At 31.9% G+C, this 15,815-nt stretch overlaps 1 protein-coding gene across 1 annotated transcript in view; it reads left to right on the top strand.

The window, feature by feature from the left end:
* PIGK (phosphatidylinositol glycan anchor biosynthesis class K) overlaps nt 1-15,815 on the top strand; it is a 97,781-nt gene that overhangs the window by 50,711 nt on the left and 31,255 nt on the right. The window contains exon 10 of the mRNA XM_006919338.3: nt 14,456-14,540. Coding sequence (XP_006919400.1) covers nt 14,456-14,540 — 85 coding nt within the window. The remainder of the gene's footprint in view (nt 1-14,455; nt 14,541-15,815) is intronic.

Below are 15,815 nucleotides of genomic sequence, written 5' to 3'. Positions count from 1 at the left end.
ATGGTCTGAATGACATTGCCAGAGATTCAGATACTTAGCAGTTTAAACAGTGTTGTATTAAAATTAGTACATCTAATTTTTAAAATGTTTATTTCTTTATACATTTAATTCAACATTATTGTGCCTCTACCATGAATAAAGTCCTACGCAAGATGCTTTGGGTGACTCAAAGGTGATCTGTAAGTTGAAACATATTGAGATAAAAACAATAATAGAGGCACAAAAATGTTTTAGAGGAAAAATAGCTAAAGAGTGAGATAAAGAAAGGTGTGTGTGTGTGTGTGTGTGTGTGTGTGTGTGTGTAGAGAGAGAGAGAGAGAAGATGGAGTAGGAGCATAGTATTTCAGATCTTTATTAGGTGAATTAAAGATGGCATACTTTAGGACAATCCATTGTACTTTTGCTTTAAGGTACTGAGACAGGTAGTAATGAGCTATATGATGAGACATAAATTATGAATACAGACAATCTCTGGCTTAGAGCTACCACTCTCAATTTCTGCTCCTTACAATAGAAGGAGTTGTAACTGCTCTAACTGCTTTGCATAAACATGATGTAAACATTTAAAATCTTTTATCTAATGATAGGGAAAGCTCTAACTTAGTCTTTAAAAATAACTGATGTTCATCACACTTTCTCTTTAGTATGATAAAACACTGTAATATATATCTTCTAAATCATAGAAAATGATTAAAATATATCTTGTATGATTTTAGTGTTAAGGGTGGTTTTTTTCTTTCTAATTCTTTGAAAATTAAGCACAGTAAAACAATACATATTCAGAAATTTGGCAACTTTAATAATAAAGAGTACATGAAAGTTGCCAGTAGTTGGTTCTAAATATGAGAAGTCCCATTTTTACCTTAGATGTTAAAACACAACTTGACTTTAATGTCCTTTGGCATTCATAGTTTAAAATTTCATCAGAGGGAAACATTTCTCAATAAAAGAATACCCTGTAATATTCAGAGTTAGGTGTCACATTTCACTTTTTCCAGAACAAGAAATTTAAATGAGTTAGAGAGGTGGTTTGAATTAATAATAAAGAGCAGTCAGTTGACTTCACTTTGAAATTGTTGCTGACTGGTCACCAAGAAAGTAGTTGTGTGGAGAAGAACAATATATTGTTTAATGAATGGCATTTCTGGCTTTTTTCAGATGGAAATAGAAGTGGTGGCACCCCCTTATTCAGTAGAAGGGACTGCACAAGTTCAACTTCCCACAATGTGTCTAGATAGTTGCAGCTGGTGTTCCAGACATGCAGCTTCCTTAAGCAGTTGGCCATAAGCTCAGATTCTTTGTCTCTGTATAAAAAGAGTATCTATGAATGAGATCCCTTTCCTAGAGCCAACCCATGATATGTCTAGGAGTACCTTGATCCATGCATGCCTTTTTGTGGGGACCATGTACTTTATCTTGCTGTAGGCCATTTTGTCTGTGAGGCAGAAAGTATTTGCAAGAGCCCATTGCTGAACAGTGGCTCTTAATAGGAAGCTTTACTTTCCTTAATAATAAGGAAATCTCTTGGAGAAAAACATATAAGGGGCTAAAACCCAAGTGGTAAGTAAACATGGAAGGCCAGGCTCCCTAAGTGATAATTATTGATATAGAAATCTAGAGTTTTGAGTTAGAATGGCCTTGTGTGAGGGCCAAGACAAAGGCTGTGGTCTATTTGTGGGTAGTTGGGCTTAAGAAAATTACTGTCAGCTTCAAATTGGTTACCTACCTAAACTATCATTAAAGAATAAATAAAAAGTGAGGATGTTTTCAAACATACAAAAGCTGATTGTCTTTTGAATCCGTATACCCTTAATTAAACAATATCTAAAAGGATACACTTACTGAAGAAGGTAAAGAGTAGAAGAGAGGTTTGCATACAAGGAAGAATGCTGTGCTCTTAAATTAGTAAAAATGTAAGTAAGTTTAAGCAAACACTGAGTCTCTTTTATAATTATGATGATAATATGATGATGGTAATTGGGGAAATAAGATAAAGTACTAATGTATTTAATAACAGTATTATATAAGGAGAGGACATGATTGGTTTTAACATATTAGGAGTTTTTTTATGTGTGGGGAAGAGTAGTAAGTTTTAATATTTTCAGACAGCATGGTATGTGTGCATTTTACATTTTTAGAATGACTATTAAATGAATAGAAGTAGAGGAAATAAGATGAAAAACAGTACAGGATAAAAATTGGAATAAAAACAGTAATGAAGCAGCAAAGGAGTGAAAGTGAAACAAAAAGCAGGAAAAATAGAAATTACAAAGCAAGAAGAAATTATATTGCTTTATAACAATACATTTAAATAAATTAATCTTAGTTTAAAAAGGATCATCATGTTAGGATAAAAAGAAATCTAGCTACAGACAGAAAACATGACGTTAAATGGCTAAAAATAAAAGGCTTACCAGACATCTGATAACCAAAAGAAAACATATAGTAAGATTAATATTAGATAGACAAAATAGACTTTAAGAAAGAACATTAGCAAGCATAAACTGGGTAACTAAAGGTAAAAGGTTTAACTCACCAGGAAGTTAAAGCATGTCAAACTTTTCATTTCCTCATTACATGGCCACAATATGTTTTTCAAAATTTACATACTTTAAAAAAGTTTGATAAATTCACCATTGAAGTGGGAGATTTCAATATCACATTATCAGAATTGACCAAAAAATTCTTCCAAATGTTTTGGAATTGAAGATAAGAGCAACATGATTAACACACTTGATCTGAAAGATTGAACAATTATAAAATAAACATTCTTTTCAAGCCCAAATGTAATATTTAAAAAAATTGACCCATAGTTGGCCAAAAAGAAAAGCATGTCTGTAAAGTGTTGAAATCTTATAGAACATTTTTTCTGATCACAATATAATTATTATAATCAATAGCAGAAAGATTGTTTCAATATGTACAGTGAAATTTTAAAACATTTTGAGTAATTCTTGGAATAAATAAAAATCAATGGAAATTTTAAAAATACTTAGAACTGAGTGATAATGAAAATATTAAATATTAAAAGTAGTAGGATACAGTTTCTGATTTCTGGATAGGATGAAATAATTTGAATCCGGTTTATGATCCCACCAAGAACAAGAAGAAAAACCAGACAAAAATTATAGTTTTAAAGACATCAGAGAAATGCAGAGGCAGTAAGGATTGAGAAGCTAAAAATCCAGATTTGAGAAAACTGCACAGAGATGAGCTGAAAATCTATAGCCACTTTTCTGTGGAGTTATACTGATTCTGGGAGTAAGCCAAAAGTTGAGAATCTGGGTTTGGTTCAGGCAGTAGGTCATTTCTTGTGAATAGAGAAACAAGCAAAATGTTTGGTGATTATGTAAGGCTAGTGTGACACAGTTGCCACTCAACCACAAAACTGATTTTCCTTTCAAAATGTTTGCCTCATTCACATGGCCAGTTTCCCTTTCAAAATATTTGCAAAATTCTGAAGCTAAAGGAAAATTAACTACTAAGCAATACTAGTTGAATTTACTGGTCTTATAAAGAGATAAAGATCTTCAGGCTGAGAGTCCCTGAAGAACATACCAGGCGAGAACTGACCGTCCTGGAGATGGTGGTGAACTGACACTGACAGTTTCCAGCTACTTTTCCCCTGGGTATGCTTACTGATTCTGGGTGCAGCAAGAACAGAGATCAGCAAACTATGGTCATGGGCCAAATCTGGTTTGTTGCCTGTTTCTGTAAATAAAGTTTTATTGGTAAACAGCCATCTTCATTTTTTCATTTATTTACATATTATCCATGGCTACTTTTATGCTGTAATGGCAGAGTTGGGTAGTTGTGACAGAATGTGTGGCCAGAAAACCTAAAATAGTTGTTCACCTCTATGCTAGAGGAATCTGGGTATGACCTCTGATAAAAGGTCACTAAAGGAGACAGAGTGACTTTAAAAAAAGTATAGCTTCTGGCACTTCAGTAGGTCTTGAATGCCTAATTCTGAAGCTGTGCAGGACAACAGGACAAAAATCTAAGCCAGAAACCTTTGAAAAGCGTAGTGAAAGTTACTGGTGTCTCTCTCTCTCTCTGTTGAGGGGACAAAGACCTGCCAGGCTTCAATTTAAAACCTTGAAGAGTCTCACCATAAGAATAGGGGCAAATTAAAGATAGAATGAGTCTTACTAAAATTGTAAGACAGTCTCGATTCAACTCAGTTCCTGATTGGCTGGGAATGATCAGACTACTGCTCTCTAACTACTCAGCAGAGAAAAGTGTGGATCTTCTCAGATGGAAAATAATACTGTTGGTGGTTTTTAAAAAAATTATAAATATGCAGTGTTCTATATACAATCAATCAAACATTACTAGTCACTGCAAGCAGGAAGAATACAAAAGAAATCACGACTTGGCATATCATAGTCAAAATACTGAAAAATCATAGACAAAGAGGAAAATCTTAAAAGCCCACCAGAGAAGAAAAGGCATATTACCTGCCTTTAATACTGACATAAATAATGGAAGTCATAAAACAATAGAATGACATGTTTAAACTGCTAAAAGGAAGAAAACTTCTAAGGTATAACTCTATGCACAGAAAAAATATCTTCCAAAAATGAAGGTGAGATAAACATTTTTAGATAAACAATACAGAGTTTGTTGCCACTGCACCTGAACTAAAATAAAAACTAAAGGGAGTTCTTCGGCCAGAAATAAAGTGATTCTAAAGAGAAACACAAATTCAGTAAGGAATGAATATGACCGGAATAGGTAAATAATGTCATTTAAGATAATTGAATATTGATTGGACAAAAAATAAAAACAATCTCTTTTTGAGTCAAGATATTTGTAGAATCAAAGTATATGACAAAAATAATGCAAAAAACAGAGGGATAAATGAAATCAAAGTGTTGTAAATACTATTATTGGAGAAATGGTAAATGTGATCAGTTTAATTAGATCAACAAGTCAAAATTAGATGTTCTAATGTCCAAGGTAACCACCATAATAATGGTAAATGTATGTATAACTATCATGTTAATAGAGAAAAAAAGATTAATAAAATATTTGGTTAATTCAAAAGAAGAAAGGAAAGAAAAAGGAACATCAAATAGAAGGGAAATGCAAAATAGTTGTAAATCCAGCTTTCTCAGTTATTAAATTAACTATAACTGTACCAGATACCCTTTTGAAAGACTAATGTAGTCCTACTAAATTAAAAACAAAACCTCAAAATGTGCTGTTTACGTGATATATCTTCAGTAGAAGGGCATAAAAATTACTTGGGAATATGGCTAAAGTAAAGTAGAGGGGATTTAGGAAAAAAGCAATTAAATATTAAGCCATCAAGTAAAAAAAAAAAAAATACTTGCTATTTTTTTCAATTGTAAAAAATATGTACCCTCTCCCAACAAACCGCCAACAAACAGTAGCTTAGATGATTTCTACCTGTGATATTTACCAACCTCATATGGGGATGACAGATAGAAAGAATTTAAAAAGCATGTTACAAACTCACTTGATGGAATTAGTTAATTTTGAAACCAAAACTAGGAAAGGAGACTATGAAAAAAATATAGAGCCAACCTCACTTATAATCACAGATGTACGAATCTTAAATAAAACTGCAGTTCACTAATGTATAAGTAAAAATACTTCAAGACCAAATAGAAGTTATCTTAAAATTGAAGGAATGATTTGAGATTAGAAGATATATTAATGTATTTCATCATATCAATACATTAAATAAGAAGTATTTGTAATTGTTTCAGTAGATGCAGAGAAAGCATTCGATTAAAATTCATCAATCATTAGTGATGAAATAAGCAACATGGCTTAGCAAACTAGAAATTTAAGTGAGCTGCCTTGAGTTAATAAAAGCAATGTATCTAAAGCCAGCTGCAAACATAACACCGATGGGTGAATCTTTAGAAATGTCTCAATGAAAGACAGACAAGATAAGGATGTATGCTATAGTTCCATCTATTCTTCATTGTATGACTAATCCTAACTAATACAAGAAGACAAGGGAAAGGAGGTATAAGAATCAGGAAGAGGCAAATTTTCCCTGTTTTTTAATAGGCCATATAATGGAAAATCTAAGAGAATCTACCATTTAATAATTATTAAACAATAAGAGTAGAAAATAGGAGTAGGAAAAGATGTCATGCTACCCAAAGCATAGCAAATAAAAGATTGATAAAGTTTACTGCAACAAAATTAAAGTATCATACATGGCAAAAAAAAAAAAAAAAAAACCCAAAAAAACAAAAAACTGCAGTTTTGAGAAAGTCTAGGTGAAATTATTTGCAACATGTATGTAAAAGAATTTTTGTCCAGATTATATGTTACTCTGCACATGGGTTAAAAAAAAAAAGACAACACAATAGAAATATGACCAAAGGAAATATAGTTTGGAAAAGAGGAAAGACTCCTGTCTAGTGACCATTTAAATATATTTTTAAAAGGGAAACGAAAATTAAAACAATGAGATCCTGTTTCTGTAGAAAATTAAGTGGTGATAATGGGCAGAAATGGGAACTTGCACATTTCTGGTGGTAATGTAAATTACAGCCCCTTTGGATAGCCGTTTGGTTGTTTAAAATGTGCATAAGTATGGCCCAGCAAGTCCACATCTAAATAATTATTCTAGCACAGGGGTTGTAGACTTTTTCTGTGAACGACCATGTAGTAAATATTTTAGCCTTTATGGGTCTAGGCTGCAAAGATTCTGTTGTAGTACAAAAGGAGTCATAGACAGTACATTAATGAATGAATGGCTGTGTTCAAATAAAGTTTATTTACAGACACTAAGATTTGAATTTTATGTAACTTTCATTTGTCATGCAATATTATTCTCATTTTTATTTATTTTTTCAGCCATTAAAAATATGAAAATCATTCTTAGCTCACAGAACATACAGAAACAGATTATAGGCCAGATTTGGCCTGTGGGCTATATAGTTTGCCCCTGTTGTAGAATATTCATTGCACATGTGGACGAAATAGACTGGAGGGATATATATTGCAACATTGTTTCTAATAATAAATAATTGGAAGCAGATGTGTATCAATATTGGAATGTCTAAATAAAATGGAGCATTTTCATATTATATAGCTATTAGCAGTAATGAACAAGAATTAATAATCTTACTGACATACTTGGATCTCAAAAACAATATTAAATGAAAAAAGTAAGTGGCTGAATTATACATAGAATGTAATTTATTAATGGCACTACTTATGGATATTCTACATGTTTTTCATGTATATATGGATATGTATGTGAAAGCAAAATAAAATGACTAGAACGATACACATATAACTTTAGTTACATGTACCTAGTAGAGTGCCTAGAACAGGGTAAGTGCTCAATAATTTTGATAGGCTTTTCTCTGACCACCTCTTACTACTGTTATTTTAGAATTGTCTTTGACTCCGCAATTATGTATACATAATTCCTTATGTATACAAGTTAGCTGGTATAGTGAACTTTTGGAAAGCCTGCCTACAGCTTCTATCAGATAAGAGATTACTTCTAAATTCCCTCAGTGAGAATTAGAGCTTAATTTTCTGGGATTTTGTTATAATTGCTTTGCTTGGGAGGCATTCTTTTTTTTTTAAATTTATTGGGGCAACATTGGTTAATACAATTATATAATTTTCAGGTGTACATTATAATTTGACATCTGTATATTTTATTGTGTGTTTACCACCCAAAGTCCAGTTTCCTTCAGCTACCATATATTTGATCCCCTTTACCTGTCTACTTACCCCGACCCTTTGCCCTCTGGTAACCACTAGTCTATAGTTCATGTCCATGAGTCTCTGTTTTTTTGTCCTGTTTATTTGTTGCTTTTAGGTTTATATCCCACATATAAGTGATATCATGTGATTTTCAACTTTTTCTGTCTGGCTTATTTTGATTAGCATGATTATCTCGAGGTCCATCCATGTTGTCGCCAATGGCAGTATTTCATCTCTTCTTAGGTCTGAGTAATATTCCATTGTATATATGTACCACAGCTTCTTTGGCCATTCATCTATGGATATGGGTTTTCAGGTCTTTGGGGTAAATACCCAGTAGAGGGATTGCTGGATCATATGGTAGATCGATTCTTAGTTTTTTGAGGAATCTCCATACTGTTTTCCATAGTGGCTGGCCCAATTTGCAGTCCCACTAGCAGTGTATGAGGGTTCCTTTTCTCCGCATCCTCTCCAACATTTGTTATTACTTGTCCTGTTGATTATAGCTATTCTAACAAGTGTGAGATGGCATACCATCGTGGTTTTGATTTGCATTTCCCTAATAGCTAGTGATGTTGAGCATCTTTTCATATATTTGTTGGCCATTTGTATGTCCTCTAGGGAAAAGTCTCTTTTCAGGTTCTCTGCCCATTTTTGATTGGATCATTTGTTTTTTTGTTGTTATTGAGTCGCATGAGTTCTTTGTATATTTTGGATATTAGACCCTTATCAGAGGTGTTGCTTGCAAATATATTTTCCCATTCGAATGGTTGTCTCTTTACCTTGTTGGTGGTTTCTTCTGCTGAGCAGAAGTTTTTTAGTTTGATGTAGTCCCATTCATTTATTTTTGCTTTTACTTCCCTTGCCTTTGAGATCAAATTCATAAAATCCTCTTTAAGTTCAAGGACACTTTGGTTGCTTCCATGTCCTGGTCATGGTGAATAATGCTGCTATATGAACATTGGTGTGCAAATATCTTTTTGGATATGGGTTTTCAAGTCTTTGGGGTAAATACCCACTAGAAGAATTGCTAGATCATATGGTAGATAAATTCTTAGTTTTTGAGGAACCTTCGGGAGGTATTCTTTTTTAATTAGTATGTGCAATTTTATACCACACTGCAATCTGACAATAAATAAGATGCATTCCAATAACTGGGCCATAAATTAATGTAACCTTAGTTCTCCCGGGAGTTAGATTTCTGTTCTCTACCTCAAATAATGCCTCTTTCTCCTGGCTTGTCATCTTGCTTGTGCTTCTTCAAAGTAGGTAATGGCCAAGGTTATGTTTTAATATCTTCTCTCACAAGTTTTTAGTTTGATAATTATAAGAATAGTTATGCTCTTGAGTTGTAATAGAATTTTCTGTGTGTCTCTACTGACCAAGAAAATTGAATTCTTTCTCCCTTATAGTGTCTTCAAACTTTCAGGAATGTCATAGGGCCCTGGGTTTGTGAAGTATATCTCGCACAACAAACAGTATGTGTTGTCACTTATATGAATGCTTAGTCATTTTTTTTAATGCAGTTTAGGAGTAAAAAAAATTTTTTTTCAACAAGATTGATTTAAATTAATTTGGTTTCTTTATGTGCTTTTAGTTTCAAGTAATTCTTTTTAGCTGTCAATTTAAGAGGTTAAACTAACTTTTGAGCTGTGTTTAAGAGGTTATACTAAACTGTCTTCCTGTTTTTGATTTTGATATGTTTAGAGAATTTCTTAATGATTTTGGATTACCCTAGATAATGTCTTGAATTATTTACTGATCTTCGTCATTTTTATTTTGTATTTGGCATAGCACAATGTCTCTGCTTTCCTTTTCTTTTTGTTGGGTATGTTTCTAGTGTTTGAAAAGATGCTTTGGCCTTCTGCACACAATAAGCTATGTCATTTTACACATGAATAATCTAATCTCAGTGTCAAAATATAGAATAAAAAGTTCTTTTGTTTCTGAATCAGAGATGGCCTTATATGTGGGCACAGTAAGTAATTTTACATTGTTATTTCAGGAGTGCTTGGATAGTACAGAGGAGAGAATTTTGAGGGCACTGGGTATCTATAAAAGTAAATAATACAAAATACATCAACGCTTATAAAGACTAACTTCATAGGTTTCAGAATTTTGCCAGCAGTATTTTATTTACTTATGCCAAGTATTTGGACAATATTTCAATCGCATTTTAGTTTGAGATGGTAGTATCACTCTATTAGATTCAAAATCTTTACATAGTATAAACAAATTTTATTTATTATTATTTCCTACAAAAACGCAGTTTTGAAAAAACAGTAAAAAAAGATACATATCTTTTTCCATGGAGAAATTACTCTCATTAAATTGTTTAAGGAGATATTCTTAGTGAAGGATCTTGAAAAGAGATAATATAAAAAGTCTTCCCTTTTAGGAGGGGCTCGAAATGTTAAAAAGAAAAAGCAATAATGGCTGGTTTTAAGAAAGAAAACACTACCATTTTGTGAGAGAAAATTCCAGGTTGCCTTAGGATCGTAGCCATATGTAAATTGAAATTAACATTCACGGTCTTCTCAGTTTCTGAATTATACTATAAACATGGACTACTTGATCAGAGCCTTGGCTACTGAGGATTTGAGAGATGGGGATTAGAAAGTGGGAAAGCACTAATTCTGAGAATGAAAGGTACCTTGCAAGAAGAGAGGGGCTGTTCCTTGGAGGCTTAGTGGTGAAGGGAAACAAATAAGCAGCTGAAGATAAGAGTCCAAAGGAAATAAGATAAACACAAACAAACAAAATAAAAAAATTTTGTTCCCACCTCTACCACAAAAGTACCATTTATTAAAGAAACTCCACTCCATTGTAGCCACAGAGGAGGGTGCTCTTGAACTGAGAAATCTAATATGCCAACTTATCTTCCTTCCCCCATCAGAAGGTAACTTGCTATTGCTGATCCTGAAGAAAAAAAAAACCAATATAAATAATCTTCCACAGAGAAATAAAGAAGCATCCATCTGTACAAAGTTACTAGAGAGAGAGAGAGAATGAAAAGAAAAATAAAAAGGAAATAAAAACCACAAAACAGGAAAACTGAGACACAGCACTCGAACATGAATATCCTGTATTAAACAAGCATTATGAAACAGCACCATAAATCAGACACTACAAAACTCACAATCGAAAAACAGGAAGATGTATGAAACAGGAGCTGATTGAAGTCTAGAATGAAATTGATGGAAAAAGACAAAAATCATTTCAGAAATGAAAACTAAATTACAAGGTACCCAAGGGAAGATAGATAGGTATTACCCAAAATTCAGTAAAAGACAAAAAATAGAAGTGAAAAAAAGTCAAGAAAATGAAACAAATAAAGAGAGTTAAAAGGATCAGAGAGAAAGTGATAGAGAAGATCCAATATATTTAGTTCAAGAACTTGAACTAGAAAAACAAATGACATATGAACAGAAATAATTATAATAAAACTTTTCTGAAATAAAAGGTCCAAGTTTGCACATTGAAAGGACTCCTGTGTGTCTGGGAGAATTGATTTGAACAACTGACTTTTAACTGTATCTTATATTTTAGTATTAGACCTTAAAATAAGAACAAAAAACCAAAACACTTGAACCTCTGAGCCAAAAATAAATACACAAATACTTTAAAATTTTTAAATAAATTAAAAATGAAGATAATTAAAGTGGAAAGAAAATTAGCTTGAAATCACACTTTTAGCAATATATAAAGCAAGAAAATGATAGGAAAACATTTTTAAGACGTTAAACATCATTAATAATTTTTGTAAAACACTGAATAAATAAAAAGCTCCTAAGCCCGTACTGATACCCAAGATTACTTGTGAATTGCACTTTGAGTGTCTTTTTAAAAATGTTTTGCCATTATTAAGAAAATTTTCAAACCTATGTTTGGTTGATGCATGCTGAAGTGTTCAGGTGTGAACTGTTGTGATATCTGAAGAAAAAAAAAATATAGAAACATGTTTGGAATTTTTCATAACAGCTACTTGGCATTTAAAAAATGTCACTATTGTCAATAATATTGTAATAACTATATGTGGCGCCAAGTGGGTTCTAGACTAATTGGGGATATCACTTCGTAAGTTATATAAATGTCTAACCACTATGTGGTACTCCTGAAACTAATATAAAATAATATTGAATGTCAACTATAATTGAAAAAAAAAAAATTAAAATTAAAAAAAGAATAACTGCATTAAATTATAAACTAGAAAAAAAGTCACTTAAAACAAATTGCTAGATTTCCAACATTTTTGTATCTTTCATATATTGACCGGGAGATTTTTGTGAATAAATTATTCCATTTTATACATTGTTACTTTAGATTTTTGGAATGAACAATCAAGAGTATTGTTTTCATATTTCTGCATACTCTTAGAATTACTTCAATGTTTTAATCTTAATTTTTTTCAGTAGATATTTATTGAAGCTGCTGGTGCCTTAACATGAATCAAGGTACTGGCACCGAATGGTACTGAGTAGTCATTGTGTTCTTCTCCACCGCAGACGTATAGTAAACAAGATACGAACAAACGCAGATGTGCCAATTTCACTTAGAAATAACCTTGATGAGGAAGCAAAATTTTAAATTGGGTTATTTAGCTTTTTATCATTGAGTTGAAATAGTTATTTATATATTCTTGGTATAACTCCTTTTTCAGGTATATGATTTATAAACTTTTTTTCCTGTTCCGTGGGTTTTTTTTTTTTAACTTTCTTGATAGTGTCCTTTGAAGCACAAGACTTCTAAATTTTGATGATATTCAATATATCTATTTTCTTTTGTGACTTAGTGTGTTTTTTATACCTAAAAATATATAGATAGACTTCTGAAATGTAAGTTGTGAAAAATGTCTTAAAGTAATATTTTCTTTTGTTAGTGAATATTTTATTTTATTTTTAATTGTGGTAAAATCTACTGTTTTAGTTTGCAGGGGCTGCCACAACAAACTACCATAGCTTAAACAACAGAAATTTATTTCTTTGTAATTCTGGAGACTAGAAGTCCAAGATCATGGTGTTGTAAGATTGGTTTTTCCTAAGGCCTCTGTCCTTGGCTTACAGATGGTTAAGTCTTGTCCTAGTGTCTTCATATGACCTTTACTCCGTCTCTGTGTCCTAATCTCTTTTTATAAGGACACTATCATATTGGATTAGGGTCCACCCTAAAATCTTCATTTTAACCTTGATTACCTCTTTAAAGACCCTATCTCTAAATACAGTCACATTCTGAGGTACTCAAGGTTAGGGCTTCGACATACAAATTTTGTGGGGGGCAACACAATTTAGCCTATAACATTTACATAACAAAATTTACCATTCTAACCATTTTTAAGTGTATATAGTTCAGTGCAGTAAGTACATTAACATTATCACATAACAGTCACCACTATCCATGTCCATAACTTTTTTCATCTTTCAATATAGAAACTAACCATTAAATAGTGACTCTCCATTCTTCCTTCCTCTGCCTCTGGCAACCACTATTCTACTTTTTTCTCTTCCTGCAGAACAATGTTTTGTAACAATTTTTTTCGTCATTAATGAGACTCTTCAAAGTTCTCCAAATTAATTATTTTTATGCTAATTCTTCATACGCAGACTTTTACCTAGCTAAGAGGTTCTTTAAGGTCTTAAATCATATCAAAAATTTTGTTCTTATTTGTATATCTGCCTTTTCTTGGGAGATAGTCCAGATTTCTCATTATCAGGTTGCTTAACTATAGCCCTAGAGACTTAGACCAGTCTTGACTGATTATTTTTCAAGATAATTCAGCGTTTCAATTTTTAAAATTTAATTTTTAAATTGTTAAGTTAATGTGTAACTTAGAGAGGAAACATGTAAAAGGAAGTTTAAATATGTTTAGGTCTTATTGTTTTAAAATATAAGATTTATTTGCTATTTTGATTTTTTTAAAAGTTTTTAAAATTTTTTTCACTCAGGGAGATTTTATTCTTATTTCTAATCTGCACTTTACTATTTCATACTGTATTAGTTACGTGTTATGTCAACTTTGCATCTCATTGTAAATGTAGATATTAAAGAAAATATTTTCCATATAAAATAACCTCTGGAAGAGTTACTGTTGTCTTTATTTTATTCATATAATCATTCAGCAAACATTTACTGAGTCATTATTATATGGTAAACATCAGATGTACCAAGAAGAATAAGATATGGTTGTGTTCAGGGAGGTGAAAATATACTTAGATGGGTCTAAATAAATTGTTATATTTGAAAGAAGAGTAAACAAAGAAGGTTGGTCCAAACAGAACAGAATGGAGAAAGTCAGAATCATTGAGCTTCAAGGCACATTGGCGCATGACTGGTAGTAACTGGATATGGCTGAAACGATAGATTGGTATGTAGAAAAGGAGTTGCTAGAGATGAGGCTTGTACATGGTTGGTTAGAGCACAGGTTTTGCAGACCTTTAAATACTATGATAAATAGCACACCCTATGAACAGGGAGTTCTTAAACATTTTTAAGTCTTACAGTGAAAGTCAGGACCTGAGAATATTAGGTGATGTTAGCTAATCTTAATACATAGTAATTAAATGCAACTTGAATGTGTTTATAGTTATATCATTTAAAAATTATCATTAGGGGTGTTTTCATGGATTATTGATAAATACCGATTATTTCAAAAACATTAAATACATATTTTAATATATTTCATATTTGGCATATTGAAATATTTAAAAATAGTATATACCTTAGCTTTTTAATTCCTTTTTTCCAGCTATAAGGAAGACTGGATGGATGAGGAAATAATGGAACCACTGAAATATGCTGAACAACTTCCTGTAGCTCAGATAATACACCAGGTTTGCTTTCTATTTTATTCTTTTGAAAGAAACAAGATTTTTAATCTCCGAAAAGTAATTGGCTTTTGTTAGGTTTTTCAGAATCAGTGTGCTATAGCTGAAAGGCATTCCAGGCCTTCTATCCCCGTTTAAACTCCACCTATTACAGTTTGAAGTCTCATTCAAAGCATAATATTAAAAGGCTACTTGCTGTGTAACAGTAGAATTCTTACTTATATAAAATACAGTGTAAATCAGAATTATCTTTTGTGTATTACTTAACAAGACTTAATTTCAGAAAACTTTCATTTGAACCGTTATATACAGTACTTGTTAGTGACAGGAAAAAACTGAAAAAATATCATTTGGTGTAATTTTTTGAGTAGCTACAATGAGAAAACAATCTGGCCCGACTTTTTCCACCCCACCCCATTATTAGCTCTTGTAAAGTGTAATTTTAAATGTCAAGTGGGCAATTTTTTCATTTCCAATTATAATGACTCTATCATCTGTTCTATATGACTAATCTTAGAGAAGGCATTTAAACTTATATTTTGTACTGTGATTTTGATAGCATAAAAAGCCCTGCTGGGCCAGAATCTAAGAATTTTAAATGGTCTGTTGATGAGAGTTATAGCCTTTAGACCTACCAGATTTTTCAGAATCTATAGATTATAGGAGATATTAAAAATCCTTAAAGGTCAAAATTTCTTAGAATTTTAATGAATGTTAGTTATTCTTATGTCTTTCTATATGTCTTTGTCAATCAAAAGGATTTTTATTTAGCTGTTACCCGTTGATTAGAAAAAGTGCCAATCTGAGCTTATTATTAAAAAAAACAGGAGTTTACTTTAAAATGTTGGCTATATAAATCTTTTCATTGACATTAAAATTTAATATTAAAATTCTATTAGAAATTACAAAAAAAAAATGGCCAGAAATTTGCCCCTTTGGGAAGCTTGTCTGTGTTTCGTAATCAGGTCCAGTTTATATGTCAGGAATTCTCTAGTGTTGTCAGAGCCTAAATGACCTAACAGCCTGCAAATGTCACATTTAAAATTCTTTCTTCATGCCTGACTCTCAGCATAAATGAATTAAACAGCAGAGCAGGGAGCAAGTCAATATGTTCTTAACAGTAAGAGTGAGCAATGAAACAGTTTGTGGTTGGTTCAGAATAGGTAAATAGAATCTGCCCAGAACAATTCACCTAGAATAAAATCTGAAACAGGAAACAAGAATTAACCTTTAAGATGGTTGACCAGATGAAATGTTAGTCATTTTTTTTTTAGCAGGAAT

The sequence above is a fragment of the Pteropus alecto genome, unplaced genomic scaffold (genome assembly GCF_000325575.1).
Source record: "Pteropus alecto unplaced genomic scaffold, ASM32557v1 scaffold25, whole genome shotgun sequence".
Lineage (NCBI taxonomy): Eukaryota > Metazoa > Chordata > Mammalia > Chiroptera > Pteropodidae > Pteropus > Pteropus alecto.
The sequence above is the reverse complement of the archived record's forward strand: the minus strand, read 5'-3'. Positions and strand labels throughout refer to the sequence as shown.